The 23305-nt window shown below is 39.0% G+C and overlaps 2 protein-coding genes across 7 annotated transcripts in view; one reads left to right on the top strand and one right to left on the bottom strand.

The window, feature by feature from the left end:
- Nucleotides 1-14314, top strand: part of usp13 (ubiquitin specific peptidase 13) — a 31625-nt gene extending 17311 nt beyond the window's left edge. For all 6 annotated transcript variants that reach the window (XM_083970356.1, XM_083970355.1, XM_083970354.1 and 3 more), the window contains exons 16-21: nucleotides 2653-2676; nucleotides 3053-3196; nucleotides 5980-6149; nucleotides 8638-8827; nucleotides 10984-11068; nucleotides 11460-14314. In XM_083970356.1, coding sequence (XP_083826482.1) covers nucleotides 2653-2676; nucleotides 3053-3196; nucleotides 5980-6149; nucleotides 8638-8827; nucleotides 10984-11068; nucleotides 11460-11556 — 710 coding nt within the window. In that variant the 3' untranslated portion in view covers nucleotides 11557-14314. The remainder of the gene's footprint in view (nucleotides 1-2652; nucleotides 2677-3052; nucleotides 3197-5979; nucleotides 6150-8637; nucleotides 8828-10983; nucleotides 11069-11459) is intronic.
- A 5169-nt stretch (nucleotides 14315-19483) lies between these two features.
- The window catches only part of pex5la (peroxisomal biogenesis factor 5-like a), a gene marked incomplete at both ends in the record, with an annotated part of 89508 nt that continues 85686 nt past the window's right edge, over nucleotides 19484-23305 (bottom strand). The window contains 2 exons of the mRNA XM_083969523.1: nucleotides 19484-19685; nucleotides 22377-22534. Of these exons, the coding sequence (XP_083825649.1) occupies nucleotides 19484-19685; nucleotides 22377-22534 (360 nt within the window). The remainder of the gene's footprint in view (nucleotides 19686-22376; nucleotides 22535-23305) is intronic.

Below are 23305 nucleotides of genomic sequence, written 5' to 3'. Positions count from 1 at the left end.
TGCTCACATTTTGGAGCAGCTTCAGATAAATCAGGTTGTTTTCAAATCAGACAATGCTCCATTTTTCTCACCCAGAACTTACTCAGAAGAATCCCCTGTTCACAGGCTTCTATGAGTCGCTTACTGAGGCCCACAGGGACATTTGCAATCATGTGTAAATCCCTGGAAAAATGCAAGATGGCTCTCTGAACTATAGGGGACATTTTGGCCCTTTGTTTTCAGTTTCATAGCTCTGTAATTGCTTTACCTGAACTGCCTGTGTCTTTTATTTTTGTTTAGCAGGTTAGCCAAACATTTCACACAGCTCAATATGTGAGACAGTATATGTCTGGTTTTTCCCAGTAGACAGGTAACTCATTGTTACTCTAACCAGATGCGGGCTATTTCAGTGCTGCTACCCGACATCCGTTTCAGGAGATGTAGGGCATTTCATTTTTGAGACAGTCAAATGATCTGTGAAATTGTCTCTGATATGATATTCTGCTGAAAGCCACCCAGTATTTTTCTGGAGGGGATATTGAATGGAGCCCTAGGGGAAAGGCATGTTGTTGAGTTCACAGTGTGGCTAAGCCACCTAATAAATTCTAATGATTTTGTGAGATCCCCGTGTAATGTACTCCTCTTGGCTCTGGGAATAAACCACTGGAAGCTACCTAGAACATTTTTGAGCACAAGAAATATTGTTACTTTTTTTTTTTTTTGAAAAGTTTGTTGTGTCAGTGTTTTCTCAGTGATATTTACAGTATTACACATCCTCTTCTCCTAAAGGCCAATACTGTAACTGCCATCCTTATTTGTTTCTTTGTCTCTGTCTCCTCCACCGTTGTAATTCCTATTCCGTCCTCTGCCCTCCTTCCGTTGTTTGCAAAGTTCAGCTACATCAAGTTAACAGCATCCTCCTTAATATTTTAGCAGGCGTGAAGCACAAAGTGTTCTGTTCTGTCTCAAGCTTCAAACACAAACACAAAAAGAGGTCCAAAGAACAGAGCAGAGACACGTTAGCACCTGCGAGCAGCATTTGCTGTGCTTCACATGAGCTCTTTATACACTCATGAGCTTTGCAAAATTGTTTCACTGGCTGCTTTGATTATGAACATGTTTGCCTTAATATTTCACTACTGAGCAGTCTGTGCTTAACTAAAATGTCTCAAACACACTGAACTGGCTTCTTGGAAGAGTAGAAACTCTTCAAAGCCTTAGACATGGGGCCATTGTTTCTTTGAGATGAAACCACCTTTTCTTAGACAGCACCTGAGTGTCCACAGCATGGAAATATGTACAGAACTTAGTTTTAGTTAGATGAGCAATTTGAATCTCTGTTTTGCACTTGTTTTCCCTCAGTGCCTCTGTTTCTGTAGACAGAAACATGAGGACAAGTTCCAGTGTGTAAATCGTGGTTTAAGCCATGAAATTAAAAGAGGTCAGAAGGGATCACGTACTGTTTTCAAAACAATTTATTCATCTCACAATTATATGATGAGCTCTGTAAATTGTAAATTAACCACTGGTCCATTTTCCACCCGGCTGCCGTCAGCAGTGATTAATCATTGGTCAAGCCAAAAGGCTTCAGTGCTTCTCATTGATTACGCAGAACTGCACAAATGTGTTTTCCTGTACGCTGCTTGAACCACATCATTTCTCACTGGTCTGTGTATCATCCGCTCACACAATTATTCCAGGCCATTTAGAAAATGAATCATGGTTTTTCATGATTCAATTTTTCTGTTCTAATGCAGAAAGCTAACATAGAGAAATTGATTTCTGGTTTTGGTTTCTTTGTTAATCAATTGATCCCCTTCAGTATTAAAATGGAAAATTAAAATTTTCATTTTTTTAATACCACAATCTAGTTTGTCATTTCCTTAATTCAATGAAAAATATAGAAGAAAGAAAAATGTGCTAAAAACTGCTTCAGATTAAATGCACAGGAAATCAGGAAAAGTACTGACGAAAAGACAAAATGAGAAAAGACAAACACATACAAAACTTCTTTGTCCAAAAATAACATGGCTGGGAAGGCTGGGAGGATTTTACAAACGCTGAGCGTGTTTCATATGAGCAGGAATTGCTGACGTTGTGATTGCAGTGTTTGGGAACAGCAGGAGTTGTTGTTCTGACAGTCGGACTTGAGTCTGTCTTGCTGATGACTTGAATCGACCCTGTCTTTACATGTACTTCCTATTAATTTGTTTACTTTGAAAGACACAGAGCACACCACACAACCACAGCATGCATAGTTTGATTCCAGCTTTGTATTTTGTTTTATATTATACTGTCTTTTCTCCTTTTTGTCGTTGCTTCTATGATATAATCTAAAAAGGTCCAGTTTCAATATGTTGACTTGAATTTGATTAATAGTTGCCGTCTCTGGGAATATGGTAATATCAGCTACTGAAGGGCTATATTATCTGACAGTGAACGTACAAGAAAAATAGTTTGGACAAAGTGAACTGACTATAATTTGTGTTATTTGTGTAACACCTGTCATGCATCATCATAGCTCGAGTGCTTAACGTTGGCATAAAAAAACAGTTTAGCTGCACACCCCATTTATCACTGCTGTTCATAAGCCTGAGAGACAAAACATTTTAAAGTTTTTTTTTTTTTTTTTAGTATCTCAAAGTCTGAAACAGTTTTCTTCTCCTCTTCCAGATAACTCCATGAGCTCCGTAGACTGTGAGTATTTTATTTTCTCCTCTCAATAGCCATATAAACATATTTTCGGCAGCAGGCAGTAGTGATGAATGCTGCAGAACTAAACTTGTGACTGTGTATATCTGAGCAGGTGCTGCAGCGGCTCTCTACTTTCAAACAAACTTTACTTTTCCATGTGTCTCTGCTCATTTTCGCCAGACTCATTTCTCTCCTTGATAAATCATCTCCCAATAAACCTCCCCGGGGCCGACTCTTCTCTGGTTTCTTTGTTTAACGAGGCCCAAAGAGAGAGCACCCGGAAAATCAGTGTGTTTGTTTTTAACTGGAGGGGTAACCGTTTGTGTTGAATCAGCAGCTGTATGTTTTTAGTTATTGATGTTGATTTGTGTATCCCCAGCCCCAGAAATAGACGAGGCGGCTGTAATGCAGCTGGCAGAGATGGGCTTCCCACTGGAGGCCTGTAGGAAGGCAGTCTACTACACCGGCAACATGGGCCCAGAGATGGCATTCAACTGGATCATAGCCCACATGGAGGAGCCGGGTAAGGAGACATCACTGTATTCATGAGAACATAGTGTATGCAGGACAAGATCCAAAGAGAGACGCATTATATTCACAGAACTTACATCGAGGCTCAAACTAAATGAAAATACAAATAAGAGAGATGTAGGAATGACACTATGTATTTACCTCTATAGATAATATAGAGCTGTAGAAAACACCCTCGTGGTGATAGGAGACACTGCCAATGAGGTAAGAGTGAACATTTATGGAGACTGCAGTCAGTCGGGTAGAAGTTGTCAGAACAAAATGGGAAAGGCTGAGAAAATCATGATATAAGAGGGAGATTTACTAGTAAAAATGTATATGATATGTGTTTGAAAAGGGAAAAAAACATAGTATAATAACAGTAACTATAACAATAACGATGGTTATTGTTTTTGTCATTATCACGACATTAGCTCAATTGCTTTGTGAGTTATGGAATTATTCCCTGAAAGAGGTGGTTGTGACAGATTTTGGTTTCCTTTTCCATTTCTTGAAATGAAGGAATATGTGAAATGTTGCACTCAAGTATCCAAGCTGTTCAAAACATAGCCATAAAAAATAACACCCTAGGTTCTGTGCTGACCTGCTTTCAAAATAGTGTGGAAGTACAAAGGTGAAATGAGCTCTTGAAAACGTGACAAAATAAAATAGGCATGACAAGGAATGGATGTTGAGAGGGAGTCGAGTGAATGATCAAGGGGTTAAAAAGGAATCTGTAACACAGAGAAACCAAAAATACTAGCGACAAATAATCAGAGCAACAGCTGCACTTGAGGAGACCCAGTTCTGAGTTCAGACGGAGAAACTGCTTTTCAAAGCAAAAACAACCAGTTAAGTGATACTAAGAGGTTTGTTGCAGACATTTTGGGAATGAAGAGAGATTTACTTTTTTATCGAACATGTCAGCTTTTTTTGCCTATTTGAAAAAAATAAAAAAAACATTTCCACAGCAAATGCACCACTTCCATTACTCAAGATTACTGACAGAATACATTATACAAAGAGGCAAGGCGGAGGTTATTTGTATGGGACCTTTTTCACCACAAAGGGAATTCAAAGTGAGTGACACATCACATCTCCAGTATCTCCTTTTTATAGAGGAATCAGAGCTGTTTTTTGCAAGTGTCAGACTTTGCATCCCTTTTGTGTACTGCAGGTGTTTATCTGTGCACGTCTGTCTGTGAGATCATCACCAGAAACTTTGTCAGAGCCGACTTTGTCTCTTGTAGAGCCTATCAGCAGCAGTAGCGTTCCCCTGAGGCCTTAACTCGTGTCACTTTTATTTCCCTGGGTGGCTGTAAAGGACCTCTACAGTGCAGGGAAATTAGAGCAGCCCCCTGCCTGTTAGTTTTTAAATGAGCCTAATGCATCTACAAAATGGGCTGCATTCAGTGCTCAATAACATCAGTAAAACGGTTTGTCCCTGCTGCACAAAGGCTACTACTTGTGCCTCCCCTACATTTGTTTGGTTTCATTACTTTCCCATTACCATCTCTTTTTTTTAGTCATTTTTTAAATTCAGTATTAGTGAAGGGAACTCTTGAGTGCCGCATTTACAAAATTGAACTAATGGCATCTTCTTGGCGGAGTTGCACTTCCAAAGCACTGAGCAGACAAGAGAACTCACTTACATTTATTTATTATATCATACTGAAAATGTGCCATTTTAATCACCAGAGCATATAAAGTCATATAAACATCATAAATGTTTTTAATAAGGGCTGCAATGTGAACAAACACAGTCAAAGTTTACAGTAGAAGTTAAATAACAACCTAAAGGACACCAGACAAGGAGGCTGAGATAGAGACAGAGGATAAGTGGTACGTATTTTCATTTATGGCAACGACAGTATTGAAGGCTCTGTTTATGACCAACAGTAGAGTAATTACCATAGGAGTGTCCTTGTTTCTGGGCTGAGGGTCACTTCACTTTCATTTGAATCTATGGAGAGTGCAGCAAGAAACACTTGGAAATTGACAAGACTTAAATTGGTACTTGTATTTAATGCAGGGGTTATAACAAGAAATGTATATTTATGAGCTTATGTAAAGCCACCTATGCTTCCAGTCAGAAAGATTGAGTTATGAATTTCTAAAATAGGTAAATAAAGCCTTTTATTCAAAGTTCCTCTTCTTGTATAATTAACTTTACAGACAACAAAGCCAGAGACTGATGCTTTTGCTTGTTAGTTCTGTATGTGTGTATGTGTGGTGGTCTGTTCTTCCATATGGATAAACATATATCTCTGAGGTGTGTGGACTTACAGACAGTACACTGCTAATCTTGACTTTGACACAAACATGCCACACCATACTTTAACATCAGATAATGTTTCCAGCACCAGAGAAGTGGTCAGGTGGCCTCTTAGGACATGCGCGTTTGTTTCTGTTAAAAACATGTGCACATGCATAAAACACACATCATATACTTATAAAGCCTCCTTCTTATAGTGTACTTACAGATGCTCATAGGGATCAGTACTTCTCTAGTTGCACTAAAATACAGTGTGTATACATGGTTTATATTTCTGAATACACTTCAATTCAATATATGTTGTAGAGTATCTGTAACTGACAAGTTTCCACTTTGAAACATTTTGATCCGCAGGATGCTTCTGTCAGCTTTATTCTGTCACAAAACACAGCAAAACTGCAAACAGTCATCCACGCTCAGCTTACTGTGACCTCCAAGACAAATATATGCTTTGCTTTGGTTGAAAAATAAACGACAGCCACAGCATCTCATTATTATTCCCTCTCTCTTTCTCTCTGCAGACTTTGCGGAACCTCTGATGCTGCCCTCCATGATAGACCCTGGTCCCTCCACCAGTGACAGCCCCATGGGTGCCACCCCACTGGCCAACTCACCCCCTGAGGAAAGCATCGCCATCCTCACATCGATGGGCTTCCCCCGCAATCACAGCATCCAGGCACTTAAAGCCACGGTCAGTCTCCTGCCTACTCTATTCATGTTTGCACTTCTCATACTAATAAATAACTCTTTTTCCCGTTAGCTGCCACCAAGCATTGTCTTTTTTTCCTTGAATAATGTCTTTCTGCCAGTTGATAATTCTTAATCCACAACATTTGTTAATAAGAGTTGTCTGTTTACTGTTCATCAACTGCAGTTCATGAGTTTCTGTGGACACGTTTGCCCTCATATGACTTTTCCTGTCACTAAAATCCTCCTTTACTCACAAGGTGTATCGTGTTAGTGGTGGTGATAACAGTGATTTGTTTTGAACAAACAGGAGAACTGGGCAGCCAGTGTGGGCAGTGTTAGTTGCCAGTGTCTGAGCTGATAAAGAAAAGAAGTCTTCTGTAGGTGGTGTTCAAGCTTCAGTCTGTTTTCTCATAGAAACAATTGATAGTTACATGGAAAAACTGAGGGCAAAGAACCACCCACACAGGTGAAGAAGTTCAGCAGAACAGCAATGACAGCCTGGCACCACAAATGTTCTCAGATAAAAAACAAAACATTGAAGAAATTGCAACACGATTCATTATGGAAAGAAATTAAACAACATACACATCACACCCTAGAAAAGCAGAAAGAAAACTGGCCCGAGGAAACAAAAGTGTCAGGAGTTCCTGACAAAGCCGGTGTTGATTGAAAAGAAGGGAAATCAATAATGAAACAATCAAACTTTATTTATATAGCAACTTCGATACATGTTGAAATGCAATTTGAAAAAAAAAGGACTTAGTAAGAGAGCAATGCACACCAATAGTAATGCCATATGAATGGCTGAAATAATAAAAAGTGTTGAAGATAAATAAATAAAGGGGTTAATAATAAAAGTACTAATACTGATATACTGTATATTATAAGTAGTTATGAGAAGTTAAGAAGACACAGAGAGAATGATTAAAAAAAAAAAAAAGTAGTTTCAATTCAAAAGATTGGGAAAAAGGGCTATGGATAGAACATCAAAATCATAAAATTATGGACCACCACATAAAAAGCCAGACTGAAATGATCAGTTTAAAAGTTTCAGTATTTGCAGCTCCTCCAGATTCTCCAGCTGTTTCCAGTGTTGCAGAGAGCTTAATGGCCGGAAGCAGCTTCACCAAATGGCTTTTTGTTGTACTCAGCAGCTTAAGATGCAGAGCCACAGGAACTTAGGGGTTCATAAATAAGAGGCGCTTCTGAAATGTTGACTGGTGTATGGCCATGTAGTGCCTTATAAACTACCAAAAGAAATTTAAAATCCAACTTTACCAAACAATGTAAAGATTTTAAAATGGGCGTAACGTGATGAAGAGAACCAGGCTCTGACAGTCATAGATGGGCTTGGCTGGCCTACTTGTTTGCTTTCCAAACTGCAAATTTAATAGGTCCTGCATGTCAGAGTGATTAAAGATGTCGGCTCTACATGGTGTTTACAAATAGTCCCAGCAGCATACGGACGCCTCCGCTGATGAACCCTTTCAGGGTTAGGAACAGGATCTGTCACAGTGACATGTCGAGCCATTTTATCACCACGGCTCACAGACATATGTTTAACATACAGTGCAAACAATATATATATTTATTAAGTTAAAGGGAAAGCAGCCACAGCTATTTCGTTAGCTGCCCTGTTTTGAAATGGCTCCGGATTCTCACATTTCATATTTCTATAACTGCCCCCTCAGCAAAAATAGCTCAGCAGACTGTTAGTAAGACACAGAAATAGACACCAGCCTTCCTTGTTTATCAACCCTCACGCCACCAAACTCCCTGCCATCCACAATGTAGTTGAAGTGGGAAAAAAAGAGAACATATTCCCCATGAGAGGGGATGGAGGTGTGAAGCAGAGAAGTCTCACGGCTGGTTTATTATTAGCCCAAAATTAGAAGGAGGAAGTTGTTTTTTTTCTTTTTTTCCCAACCTCAGTGACCTGACAGGGAGAGACAGAAAAAGCAGGCGGCGAGCCAAACCTCCTCCCCGCAGCCAGACGTTCTCCAGCAATCACACCTCAACTTTGGACTAAAAGTAAACATCCTCAGGGGGGATTTGGCACAGATGGATGCCTGCCACCTCTCTGATAAATGATTGCTCATTTTAACATGTTCAGCATAGGACTATTTTAGAACAAGGAGGTTGAACAAGGTACAGCAAGAGAGGAAGAAAACAACAAAGAAGATTCATATTTTTAATCCTCAACCCTTAATATGTTCTCATATGCAATATTTCCTATAACTATATGCATTTTGTGTATATTATATAAATATTTAGGCATTCAGCATTTTTTATTAATCAGTTAATGCGCAGCAAGGATGATGTTCTGATAAAAAATATATTACTTGTAACACAAAAAACAGTTTTTGTTTGCAATTTAGGCCTGCACTTGTGACCGAATTTCAAAATGTTTATTATGAATAGTAATTTGGTGACGTATTAAAGGTATTTTTGTGTGAATTGTCACTGAAATTGTAACTGTTATCTTTCAGAACAATAACCTGGAACGAGCGCTCGACTGGATCTTCACCCACCCGGAGGAGGAGGAGAGCGACGCTCTTTCAGACATGGCTGACACCGAGCCCAACGACAACACTTTCTCCAACGCCAACTCACACAGCGACTCCACACTTTCTCCAGACAGAGACGCGTCGGGCCCGCGTGTCAAAGATGGACCGGGACGTGAGTACTGAGCTATAGATTACTGCAATTTATTTAAAGCCACTGTTATTATGCTCTCTATGTGAATATATCAAACATTGTCAGTGTTGTTGTTATAGTGCTACTTGCATGTGTATTATTGTACTAATGTCTTGCTGTTTTCAGTGGCTTTTGTTTGTTTGTGATTGTTGTCTGTTGTTGTTGATGAAAATTAGGCAGCTTGCTAACTCTGGCACATTTACAGTAATGTTGATTGATGTGCAGTGTCCCTATTTAAGTAAGTAAAGATTAAGTCACTCTGCATGCATTTCAGCTGCCATTTCTGTCTTACAGTTTTTCTCAATTGCTAAAACACTAAACCCTATTGTCTGAACCAAATTCTCAGTTGCCTGAACCCACTGATTGAATCAGTCACTCTTTTGGCAAAACCATAAGCACTTTTCACCTGTTTAGACACAACTTGCCAACACATTTTCATTGTGATGCACCTGTGTTGCATAATGCTGAGCACAGGTGGCAAAAGTCAAACACAACTAAAGCACAGGTGTCACCGGTTGAACACAACAACTCAAAATTGATCACACTTGTGGCTAATGATGTGAGGGAACATATATAAGCCAGTTCAGGATGAAGTCCTGTGGCCTGACCCAGTGCAGAGAAATGATGCTGTGGCTGAGTTACAGTATGCACATCTCATTTGTACTTTATTTTTTACGTAGGCCTACTGCATACAATTGCTAAATGCACAAGATTTCTGTTTGTTTTTGTACTGTACAAGTGCTACGTGTAAAATGCACAGGATTTCTGTACTTTGTATTTTTATTTTTTACGTAGTACTATGTACAAGTGCACAGGTTTTTTGTTTTGCAACATGCATTTATGGAGGGAGAGGAGGAGGAGAGGAAGAGGAGAAGATGAGAGACAACAGGGTGAAGGAAGAGAGGATAAGGGAGGGAGGGATGAACTGGGAAGAAAAAAGAAGGAAGGAAGGAAAAGGGGATGAAATGGACGTGGGGAGGGAAGGAGGAGGGTGAAAGAAAGGGAAGGAGAGAAGTGATAAATGCACAGGTTTTTTGTTTTGCAACATGCATTTAGCCTACAGTGAACACTAAACATTTATTTCTACAGCTTCATGTCCTGAGCATTGTGTTTTCTATTTTTCTATGTAGTGTTTAGTGACTGCTCAGTAGTGTTTTTAATTTTTAATGACTCGGGGCACGATTTGACAACAGAGTTCAGTTTTGAGAACAGATTAAACTGTTTTGAGGTGAAAGTTTGGTTTTGCAAGAAGAGTCTGAGGTTTTGTGAATGTAGCTTGAAAATTGGGGTTTGTGTTCACAGTTTAGAGAAAAGGTGAGCAGCTTTCAAGAAATGTGTCTTAGCAATCGAGAAAAACTGTAACTTCATTCACCACTGAACCTAAATTAAATGAACCTGGAATAATCAGAGGTTTTGCATCAATTAACCTTTGTTTGTTGGTGACCGATATAAACTGTAGCTTCAGACTTCCAGAGCTTGGTATAGGCTAATCAGGACAGATCCAGCAGAGTCCTCTAACACATAGTGTGTTCTTTTAGATTTGTATGACCTTTACATCATGCACAACGTCCACTGTTTAAATTGCCCTCAGCAACAATTTATATCTGATAATTAAATCCGATCCGATAATAAAAATCCGATGATTAAAAAGTCATAATGGCATGGAAAATAGGCCTAATCTTCATTTCAGTTTAACTCTCCTCCAAATATAAAGTGTAATGCTGCATCTTCACGTAATAATTTATCTGCATTATGACAAAGTAATGAGCTTTAGACTAGTGTACTAGGACAGAAGTGTTGTTAAAGGACAGGGTCATATTCCAAAGTCTCGTATTAAAATGCTGCTCAGGTGCTTCGAAACACTAATACAAAGCTATATTTTACGTAAAACATAGCTATATTTTACATAAATTTAATTTTTTTTTTTTAAATAAAGTTGAAACTGAAGTAAGCAATTTATACTTTTTAAACAGATTCATTTTTACGATTAGCTTTGCCTACTTAACAGTGTTATATTTTAGATGTTTCCAACTTTATTTTCTATTATTCTGAGGGTTTAAAATAGTCAAGGCTCAATGTCATTAGTTAATTAAACTACCGAAAATGTTGATAGTGTTTTCTTTGTCCTTTTTGCCCAGGTTATGAGCTATTTGCGTTCATCAGCCACATGGGAGCATCCACAATGTCTGGACATTATGTTTGTCACATCAAAAAGGAGGGAAGGTGAGTCACACACAGTTTAATTCAATTATATTCATTCAGTCTTTTTTGTTTTTTTATTATGGTACAGTGCTGATAGGACATTTTTAATCAAAACAAGGGACTTCCCTGTTTAACAAAAAAAAGAAATTCAGTTATTAATGGATGGATGTGGGGGTTTTTTTCATATCGCTCATCCTAGGAAATGTATTTCTGCTAAATTAAAATTATTATCATTAAGGTTTTGCCACAGGAAGTTTGGAAACAAATTATTCAGAATCACTCAGCTTACAGTACTTGAACTGAATTGAAAAAGTAAATTAACCCATTTCCTCTGCCTTCATCGCTGTCAGTTTTTAAAAAGTAAAACTTTTCACAGAGCACCACAATAATGTGCATGTTCCGCCTCCTGCAGGTGGGTGATCTACAACGACCACAAAGTGTGTTTGTCAGAAAGGCCTCCAAAAGACTTGGGCTACGTCTACTTTTACCATCGACTGTCAAGCAGTTAAATTCCCTCCTCCACCTTCCTCCACCCTGCAACCTTTAAAGAAGAGCAGTCTTTCACTCAGAGGACTGGCAGACAACTGTATTAACAGCCACAGTGGAAATAATGGAAATAACCTCTCAGACCAGCTGCTCGCCTTACAGTGATGTCATTCAGGAGCAACCAGGAACACTGGTCAGAAAGGGAAAGCAATGTGCTTTTTGTGCATTTGTGTTATGTTATGCTTTAAATGTATGTTTTTTTTTTGTTTTTGTTTTTTTAAAAGAACACGTTGTCTTGACAGAATAGGTACAGAGGGATGTGTGCAATTTCCACTTCTGGACTGCTGGACACACAATAATGTCACATATCAAATCTCATTGTTCCTCCTCTATGCCTTCAGCTAACTGTGCCAATATTTTCAAAGGGGTACATTTTATAAATGTATTTTGAAATGGTGGTGCTCCACTGCCAGACCTGAAATGCTCTGAAAAAGAAATTACTGTGCTGCTGGTGGCTTTTGCATTTTACTCTGAAAGAGAAAGAGAATGTTTTTCATCCTGGGGAAATTGAAGAGACATCAAAAATTCTAAATGTTTGGGTCGGGCACTGAGAGAAATTACCAGCATACTGTATGAAGGAGAGCACCGAGAGGGCCGTGAAAAGGTGTTAAATGTGACTGTAGTTAAATATACAGTATTACTGATGAATAATGGCTCAGACCTGCCCTAGTTTTACTTGGAGATGATGTGCATGATTGTCACTTTTAATAAGAGAGTTTCTGCACCATGGTACACTGGCTGATTTATCAAGATAGACATATTATTTCCTTCCCTGAAAGCACTTTTTTGTGACTAAAACAAGTTCATATTTTGCACCTGATGCAGTCAAAGTGGACTTTTTACTCAAAAGACACAAGCATTGAATGTGATACCTTAAGTCTCTACTTCAGTACTGCTGAACCTGTTCATCCATAAAGTGGCCACAAGTCAATGAAGATTGAACACAATTGATGGCTGTCAAATCACGAGTGCACATGGAAGTGATGCAGATGTCAGTAAACTTTCTTTGACCTGTCGCCACTTTTTACAGGTCAGTTAATCCATTTATGCATCCAAACGTTTTCCGCGTCTGAAGCAATATGCACTACAACCAAACCTACTCTTGAACCTACTGAATGATAAAAGCTGTACAGTGACTCTAAAATGTGCATTTTGTACAGACACGGTGCAGTGCTGAATGTATAACTTCATGGTGCTCACTGCAACCACAACCTCCTCTTCAGCTTTAATACTCCAAATAAAAAATAACTGGCCCCTTTGTTGTTTAGTCACCAGAACCTCATGCTGGATTATCAACCAGCTCTGTTCTTTCCCCAGTTTGTTCATAACCTGCGGGGCAACGTACAGTATGTACTTGTTTGTCAGGCATTCATGAACCTGTGATCGTCAACAACATCTCAATAGCTCAATATCCCCTTTGTATTTACTTGTAATGCTGCACAAAGTCACACAGTGTTGTTTCTTGCATCTCAAATACTTTGTGTAGTATCACACAAAGAACCGTTATTCTGTCAGTGGCATGGACACACTCTCAGTAATGCACTTCAGGTGAATATTTTAAGGAGTTCTGCTGAAAATCGACTTTCAGAGTGTCACACTGCCTTCTATTCCGAATTTAGCGTCATTACCTTTTGATTTCCAAGGAAATGACAATCCTTTGACAATAAATTGACATTTCTTAAGATGGTTGAAAGAAAAAAATAATGGAGACATACATCTAAAACTCTGGGAGTTAGTGGCTGGAATGTGATCGTCCTTAAAAAAATGTCTTTCAACTGTCTCCGGCTGTTTTTTAAAGGAGTCACTGAAGTGTCTTTCCTTGAGGGATGATACAGGCATAAAAAAAATCTTTATGGAAACATTTAGATAAAAATCTGCATTACAGAATGAGTCCATATCCCTGCAGCTCCCCCCCCCCCCCTTAACAACACTGTGCCTAGACTTCCCTAAGCGGAGCTTCAGTTTTATGAAATCCCGACCTCGTCCTCATCAGATACTACTTGACAAAGTGCTGCAGTGTTCATCGTCTATGCAGCAGGAAATTCTGAAAGGTTTTCTATGCAAGTGTTGTGTTTCTACGGTTCATCCTGTTAAACAAAGACAAGGTTTTTCTCCTAAACCAAATGTGTCCTGTCAAACCATGATCTCTTCGGTGAGTAGGTGATAAAGTTGTTGTCTTGCTTAATGATGTTCAGTCCTCTGATAGTCTGTGAAGTTCAATTTATTTCTCAGCACCTTTTGTTCCCCCTCATCCTTCAGATTACACTATTGTCTTCTGTATTTTTGTCTTTTCATTTCAGCTTTCCCTCCAGCTCGGTCTCTTCCATTCTTCTTCTTCTATACGTTGTTAAAACGTAATGGTGCAGTTTGTCACAAAAAGGCTTTTTCACTGTCAGCATGTGCACTAGACGTTGACATTTAGTCATTTGGATTGTACTGTTGTACTGTTGTGAGTTTTGTTCTTTTTCATTTAACTAAATGTCAAAAAGGTTCTTCACCAGTTTTTACTCTGTTCCCTTTTTGCAAATAAGTTTGTGCCAATTCTGTAGTTTTCATTACATAGTTTTCCTGAAGGGATTATTTTAAGTTGACTTTTGTAATGTATGCATTTATCCAAATGTGGCTTAGGTGTATGTGAATAGAGTCATGACAGTACAGTATACCCAGTGGCGCTGTTTACTTGCAATGTTTGGATAAATTAATAAACTACACCTTTGTTGAGACTTGGATTCTTTACGACTGAACAAGAAATTTCAGTTCAAGTGTTGACAATTGTTTTAGGAAAAAAAGAAGACACGAGCGTAGAATATATAACAACTGTTTATTTTAAAAGTTTACTTTCATATTGTACGTTTCAAAGGTGCTAATGCTTTCCTTGTGATTATACAGGGAGAGTACAGTAATATGTATTATAGTAGGTATTTGAATAAATGAATTACTGTATATAAAGTATATAATTTCTAAGTTCATTCATCAAAATATCATTTTATTCATACATCTGATGCGATAAATAAACCGGAATAAACTGCCGCTGTACACATGTTGAATTAAAGGAGTGAAGAAAGAAATGTACAGAAGCACCGATAACCTTCATGAACCCCAACCAATGAAGCTGTAATTAAGATTTTTAAAGGCTTTGTGTGTGCAAGGAAAAACTGAAAACATCTGTAAATTGTTTTCAGTAAATTGCAGATAAGGTTTATAAATATGGAAGACCAAAGTGTTCAGAGTTGAGCACAACTTTTCTAGCCTGACTCTCGCCAGACCCTTGTAGTTCCGCAAAGCTACGCTGAGCTGAGCGTAGCGCCTCTGGTGGAGCTTTGCGGAACTACAAGGGTCTGGCGAGAGCCAGGCTACAACTTTTCTGGCTAAGCTTCCAGAAACCTTGAAATAATACATTATGGAATGAATAACAACATGAGCAAATAAATAGGTTTTGTGAGCTCAGGATCGTCATGAAATGTTATTTCGTTCACAATAACACTACATTTCTATCAAATTCCAGCTGTTTTTTCTTACAAATGTTCTTAACTTTTGCAAATGAATAACCGGTAGTAAGGTCTGTTAAAAAAACAATCGTGTTTTCTGGTTATGAGAAAAATTGCAACGATCACCAGAATGTTATTTTGAACACTTTGATTTTCCATATAAAGCCTCATGAACAGTGCTGTGCAAAGTTGGTGCTAAAAACATTAATATCTTTGAATAACTATTTGTGAATGTGCATAACAATGTAAAACAAATACACACACAAAAAAAAACCAAAAAAACATTTGGTAACAACAGCTCTATAGGTTGGGGTAATTGCAGTGGTTACCAGCACGTTATAATTTGTTGAAGTCATAATTACAAAATTTCTACAGAATATTAACTATGATTAGCCAGTTGTAGCAATGTACTAGTGTTCAAGCTCAAGTATGTTTGGAAGAGATCAAGTGCTTTCGCCTTTTGTCTCATCTCTCTGCTCGAGCTTTGCACATTTCACTCGTTCTATGCAAGAAAAAGCATCTTGTGTAGAATAAATACTGAATATATACATCACTTTTTGTCAAGGTTGCAGGTTTTAAAAGTGTATTGTAGAAATATTGTAAGGAAACTTCATCATATCTAATTTTTATATGTAAGTGGTGGGGGGAAGAAAGCACTTCCATGTATTTCATGCATACAAATTAAAACAGCATTCAAAAATAAATAAATAAATAAATAAACAAGTACTTAAAAAAAGAAAACACATGTGGATCTAGCATGCGACCAACCTCAGTCTGTTCCCCAGGAGCATGCGTTTAGCTATAGGTCAGTTCACCTGAGAAGGTACAGTAGTAGGTTCTACAAAAACAAAGTTGTCACCAGGCATCCTATCTCAATGCACTGCAGTAGAAGTTTAGATTATAAGCCAACAATTTAAGGTTTCTTTAGAAAAATAACGTTTTTTCATTTTTAAACACAACTACAGTATCTTGAAATGCAAAAAAGCGAAGGCCTACACATACAACCTCATCAGAAAACTAGAGTTGATTTGGAAATCACAATTTACCAAACATCATGTTTTGGGTTTTCTACAGTTCAATGTGACACAGGAGACAGCTTGGAGGACCGGGGACAGAATATGTGTTCATATAGGCTACCTAGATATATATCTATTTTCCAATGGAGGAATACTGGCCAACAATCTCTCAAGGAACCATTTCAAGTAAAAATGAATATAAGGTTCATGGAAAGAAAAGTGGATGGAGGCCTGCTTTGGACGTGCTAAGACTCTGATCTGATATGAAGTTCCTGTGGGACAGTGTTCATCGTGCTGGGTCAGTGTGCTTCTCTCTGGCAGGTTGAGCGCACATAGGCTAAGTGACCTGGTGGTGGACGTCAACGGACACACTTGGCTAAAGCAGATGTGGCTGTGCAGCTGTGAAAAGACTAAAGCCACACCAGTGACTGCAATTTTGACTTTGTGGCGCTAATGTAGGCATGCATATGCTCATGACAATGCTAAAATGCTGATATTAGCAGATACAATGTTTACCATTTCATAACAGCTGATAATTAGCAATAAACACAAAGTAGAGCTGAGGCAGGAATCGATAATAGTACCAGACTAAAAAGTCAGGTAGGCCTACTCATCGCAATTTATTTTTGGGGGGGACATGGCGATTCAATATACTTTCAAAGATATTTTAGTACTCTGGACCAAAATGGCCAACAGTCTAGCATCCATTAGAGCCTAGCAGCTAGCACATTTGAAAGTAACTTATTTAGTATTTAATGATGATAAAATATTCAACAGAATACCATTGATTGACGACTGGGTAAAACCCATTTCATTTCAGTAAAAAGCTGCACTGTCAATTTGATCTGCTTTTATCATCATCCAATCTCTCACAGAGTGAATAAATTTGTGCTTCCACCTCTGCTTTGGCCTCATTGCCTTTACCATTGTGCCACCGTCAGCCTCCCTCTGATGCAGATTGCTAGTGGCATGCACATATGTGCTGTGTCTCACTGGGCTCCTCCGCCTCCTTGATCTATTAAACATCATGGCTGGCCACAGTGACTCTGTGCCAGCATTTTTTTTATTTTTTTTATTTTTATATCTGACTACAGCAGCTACTCGTCTGTTCCAGCTTTAAATGTCCTTACTGATTATGTTTGATTCTTAGTACAAGTGGAAAGACATCTGATCAGAACTGGTTCAACAACAGTTGAAGTTTTCTAGTTGTACATTTAAAAAAAAGGACATTTTTCTTCTCAAAGTGCATCTAAGGTGAATTTCAAAGAGAACATGCAGTGGACCAGTGAAGTAAAACCTGTATCTGATAGCAAAGCTTGATGTACGGCAGTGGTTTCATTGGGTGCAACTGAGGTCAAAGAAATATTGCTACACCACGGGGTTATAAAACATGAAGGCTACACTTTAGGTGTATGGTGTCTCTGTATATGTGTGTGTGTCTTTTTTCCAAAAGCACTGACAATGTGTCTCTCTCGAAAAAGAACACTTGTTTTGTTCTTCCCCAGTTTCCTAATGAAACACTTCTTCTCATACGGACCGTGACCATCAAAGTTGTACTGTTTAGTTGATGAATGGCTCTCATACTGGTCTCTGGCTCCCTCTGATAGCGTCCTCTCAAAGCACAGAATCACCACTTCCTTTTGGTCCACTGAGGCAGACGAGGACAAACTGACAAATTCCAAATGGCAACATAAAACATGACCTTTTTGCATAGGATCTGAGGATAAAAACAGCTTTCTACAGCACACCCAGACTGCGGACACGCCTGTTAAAACACCAAAAGGTGCTAAACTATACAGTACACCAGATTACCATATTGCACGGTGAGGAGCGTTTCGCTTTACAGAGTGACTTCAAACTACTGACAGTTACAGCATAGAAGCTGTCAGCTAAAAAGCATGTTGTAAGAAAAAAAAAGAAGCTTTGCCTCTGAGGCGGTGCAGATGATTTATCTAGAAACAAGAGAATCACTGCATTTCATACAATCATGTTTTCTGTAGATGCATCATGATCTCATGTTTCTGAATTACAGGTGGTGAAAGTAAATAGCTTAAAAAAACATGTGGCATTCTGCCCAGGATTACATAAACATTTAAATCATGCATGATGGCTGAGGCAAAACTCATTTAATTAAATGCATGAGCTTTACTGCCAGTGGAGGTGCACTAAAGATACAAATGACTGCATTAGGAGATACCCCAGGCTGTTGTCGTGGTGGGTCTTGGCTTGCAGCAACACCTCTTTTTTTCACCTGTAATGTTATTATACTGTATTGAAATTAATACAGTTGGGAAAATTACAGTATGATGTTAACATCAAATACTATAGCTTCTAGAGTCATAACAGAAATTAGAAGAGATAGTTTTAGACCTCATATAAGAAAGTTATAAGGTCTTTTCCTCCAACTAGTCACCATAAAGGAAACAAAGAGAAGCTTGGAGCCAAGAAAAAAAAAAAAAACATCCCCCCCCAAAAAAAAGAAAAGAAAAGAAAAAAATTAAATTAATGGCTCAGAAAGCTTTCAAGTCCAGAGGATGGCAGTTATTTAAAGAAATTGAAACCAGTCTGGAAATGGCTTAGTGTTTTGTTGCCATAAAAATAGTATAAATAAATATTGTTGTTCGCATGCATTTTGAGTAAGGCTTTACAACCTGGCTTGCACATTCCACTTGGATTGAGGAAGTTATGTGTTTGTCTGAAGTGCAAAGGGACAGTTTCTAAAAGTTATGTTAATTTTAAACGATAATAATCCATTCATGAAAAATGCTTATTCATGCAGTATCATTATTCTCCATTGAAAGAGGATGAAAACAAGCCAGGGACAGAATTTCCAGGTCATATGGTGCAGTCTTGATCATTTGTTCGCTAAATCCATCCGTCGAGAGTGAGACAGGTTGGAGTTGTTGAGAGTGACTGGATAACGTTTCTTTTTTTCACTCTCTCTCTCAAAAAACCTCATTTTTTCCTTGTGCATGTGAGAGTTCCTCTGTGAGATGCTCAAACTGTCTGTCCGCCTGTCTCTCCTGGCTCAGCTCTGTTCCACTGGATGAGTCAGTTTTTAATTGATGTGTTCTCTAAGGCATTGCTCGTACAATCTTTGCCTGTCCTTGTGCTCTTCAGGGAAATCACAAATTGCAGTGCAAATCCATCACAAAGAAGTCACTTCAAGCACTTGGAAGAACCTGTCCTCAGAACTGCTCCAAGGTACTCTGGCGAAAAAATAGAACAACTTTGATGGGAGTTAATTTTTTGACGTGCATAAAAACCACACAATTGTCTCTAAAGATCCAACCTCTTCTGATGTGTGCACTTTGGGCTTTTGGCTGTTGGGTAGAAACTGAAGAGTAAGTGAAAGGGGAGATGCTATCACCACTGGCTCCCGTTCCTCAAATGTCTAAGTTAAAGGCCCGCATCAGAAGATCCAGGTCGCCAATGTTTGCAGCCTGGAAGAGATCAGGCTGGTCCATCATGGACAGAGCTATCCTCAGAGCAGCCCAGATGTTTCCAGACATCACCTGGTGGGACTGTTGGCGACTCCGACTTTTCCTCTGAAGGCTTAAGGCAGTCAGGAAGTTACTGGCCGCCTCTCTGGGGTAAAGCAACAAAAAATAATTTTAGTTTAGAAGATAAAAATGCAACATCTGTAGACAGTTATGAAACAAGAGTTTGAATAAGTCACTTGATAAAAAACGTATGATTTCATCACCAAACCCTTCGCACCAGCACCTGTTTTGTGTGGATGCACAGATGAACTTCAGTGTGATATTTTCTGATGTGACCAGACAGAAACTGAATTAACTGAACTTTTTGAATTGCCTAAATCAAGGCTGTAAAACTACTGACTTAGTGCCCATACCTTTAGAATGGGCACTAAGTTGGTAGTTTTACAGCCTTGATTTAGGCAGTTCAAAAAGAAGAAAGTTTTCAGATTCAGGTTCAGAGATATTTTTAGGCTGTCATAGTCTACACACGGTGTTACCCACGGATTTTCAGAGACGTTCAGGCAAGGGTTGGCTGAAGGCCACTGAGGACATTTGTGGTGGACAGTTCTGATCAGGATGACTGTCTTATTGTATAGTCTCTATTCACTTTCTTCACTTGCAGGACATTTGCATCAATAATTAGCTAAATCATGTTTAGTTGAATCAATTATCTCCTACCTGTGCAGTCAGTGCTTTTAATTTGTAACCCATAGGCCTACACACCTGGCAAAGGGAGGTTGATTAGTTGAGCTCATGCTACAATCAGGGAGTTAACTTCACAAAAAGTAGTTAACATTTAGCCTAAATAAACGCTAATTTCGATATCCTCTAGGTTTTGAATTTTATTCTTCTGTTTTTCTTATCATTCAGTCTATTAATGGGATCAGCGGGGAATCGAACCGCCAACCTCATGGTAACCAGAGCACTACTCTTGCTTAGGCCTATGTTGTTGTTGCCTCTGTCACATTAACTCACCTGCTTAAGTTTCTGTCGGTGTCGGCTGAGGAAAGTTTGCGCGGGAAATATTCACGTTGTCTTAACGAAACACCGGAGTTCGTCGACCATTCGCCTCAACCGTAGATTCAACTCGTTATCACGGTTTTTTTTCTCGTCTTCATATAACCCTTCCGCAAGGATTAATAAACCTACCTGTAAGTGCCATGGACAACTCACTGTGTGTCTGTTCAACCGAGGTGAGTCTGTGTTGCGTTAACAGCTAATACAATCCTATGTTGTACTTTGGCTACTTGCTGGTTTTATTGTTCGGACCCGACTATTTCCTGGGGACCTGGTTGCTGCAGTAGAACTAGCTAGGCTACATGTTGTATTTGCACTATATAGCCCTAGCAGCTAACACTAGTTTTACTGAATAATTTATCTGCTAAACTTATTAGGGACACGAGGATGGGGATGAAATTACGTTTATCTTCACAAAGTATCCTATTTTTTTTTTTAAATGCATCCACAACAAGCTCCAAAAAGCTTCTCACAGATAAATTGAGGACACCTTGAGAGTTGCAGACTCAGGCGATGCTATTTCTATTGTGTTGAGTTAATACAGTAAATTAAATGTATCATCATTTACCACGTACCACGTAAAAAGTTTCAAACAATACTTTGACATGAAAATAAACCTATATCCTGCCTCCATAGTCCACTGTAACTGACTTGGCTGGTCTTCAGTGTTAGGTTGAGAGTGGGGGGCTAGGTTTGCAAAATATTACCTGTGCATAAATCTGCAGAATGCATGAAGACATAAAATAGACAAAATCACCCTGCCCATTAAGAGAAGCATCAATAACTTGTAACAAACATCCTTATAACAATTAGTAAGGTCTTACTGAGGTTGCCTGGGATAGTCATAAAGAGGAGACACTGCTGGCCTTTCGGTGGAGTCCAACACTGACTCAACCATGGATCTATTGTTTGACCCCTCCAAATGGCTCAAACGTGTACAGTATGTGCATAGTTTTAAGAAAATTTTGTTCCTACATTATTTCTCTAAACATTGATGTGCAATATGCTTTTTGAGCTATTGATTGACTGTGGTAGTTGTAATATACTCATGAATGCAATTTGTTTTGCTTCATGTCTCCCTCTAGTTTCTGTTAGTGGCTTCACATTAGGCTTTGGCACATTTTCTTTTTTTTTTATTTTTTATTATCAGCCAAGCACTGGAGAAATGATTTAATTCAAAATCAGTCATGACATCTCTCATTACTGCTGATAGTCACCACCAGCTCATCACAGAAGTTAATAATTAATAAGAAGAGGTCCTACTTGCTGAGGGTCACAGATTTTGTGATTCAAATACGAGTTGCGGTGATTAGTGGAATGAAAGAATAATAGTAAGCAACAGTTTTATTGAAATGCTTTCCAAACAAATTCCTGGTTTCACTTTAAAAACTAATAGGCAATATAGAAAATAATTGCTTCTTTCAACCCTAATTTAAATGTGTGGATATTAGTTGAAAGGTCTTGCTGAGTTTAGATTTGTACGCTCACTTGACTAGATTTGTAAAATTGCTTTTAACGGTTGGAAGTGCTTTGTTGGGGAAACAGACACATGGCAGCTGGTGCCCAGCCTGCAAAAAGAAGATTCCCTGTTTAAGCTGATGTTGGGCTAAATGTGGTGTTAACTTTTTAATCATCTCTCCCCAGCCCATGTTGTGCAAGGTTTTGGTGTATGCTTGTGGGGCCATGGCGTGGACTTTTCCTCACAGGTGCCATGTTTTAAGTAATTTTTTTCTCCACAGTAGAAACTTTGTCGCATTCTCCCATAACCTCGGTGACCCACCTGTGTGCCCCCAGGTTAATACAGCTGATGCCCAGGTTGTAGCGAGACCTGATAAACCCCGGCTGCAGCTCCAGGGCCCTCGTGTAAGCCTCTACTGCCTCCTCGCTCCGGTCCCCATTCGCCAGCGTGGCTCCCAGCCGGTTCCACAACAAGTAGTCCTGGATGAAGGAGGAGTGGTGGGTTGGAGGAACAAGGAATGTCAGAGGGTGAGGATAAGAAATTTAGTTTTTAATGAGCTTTATTGTGATATGCATGTGTTGTCACATACCGTCACCCTAAATAATTCGGCTTGTCTATTAGTTTCTGCATTTAATTAGTGAACACACTGGATAGCTCCAAATTTAGCCTGAATTAAAACTCATCAGCATCATCTCTTCAGTTATCTCCCAAGTGTTAAATTCCTCCCGTGCTTCAAAGGCCTGCAGAAATAACTGACAGTGTCTTTAACAGTCAAGCGCAAGTGAAATAGAGCTGAATAATCTGAGCAACAACACAATACTCGGCCTTGTATCTTCAGTGACAGCACGACAAAGCAGTGTTAAAACAGAAAGCTATGATTTGCTTGGTTTTTTCCTTTCAGGCCTAGAAAACAATATAGCGTTTTGAAGCATTGCACAGCTCCATGCTATATACCGTAGTAACCCAACAAGGGTAATTTAAGGAGAGCAGAGTTACGTCACACTGGGTGCCCTTGCCATTGTTTGCCACCTGCGGGTAGACAAGCACATACAGAGGTCATGGTCTGCTACAATATAGGGTCCTTCATCTCTGGCTAAGCTCAGCAGCGGGATATAATTATCTCCCTTTGGGTTCAGAGCTTTTTTTTTCCAGCAGGGGAGCAGATATTACCAAGTCTAATGTGGGAGGTTGGATTTAACAGTGAGTAATATTCGTGCCGACTTGGGACAGCGCTGGGAGGACAGGGACTG

The sequence above is a fragment of the Trachurus trachurus genome (genome assembly GCF_905171665.1).
Source record: "Trachurus trachurus genome assembly, chromosome: 4".
Classification (NCBI taxonomy): domain Eukaryota; kingdom Metazoa; phylum Chordata; class Actinopteri; order Carangiformes; family Carangidae; genus Trachurus; species Trachurus trachurus.
The sequence above is the reverse complement of the archived record's forward strand: the minus strand, read 5'-3'. Positions and strand labels throughout refer to the sequence as shown.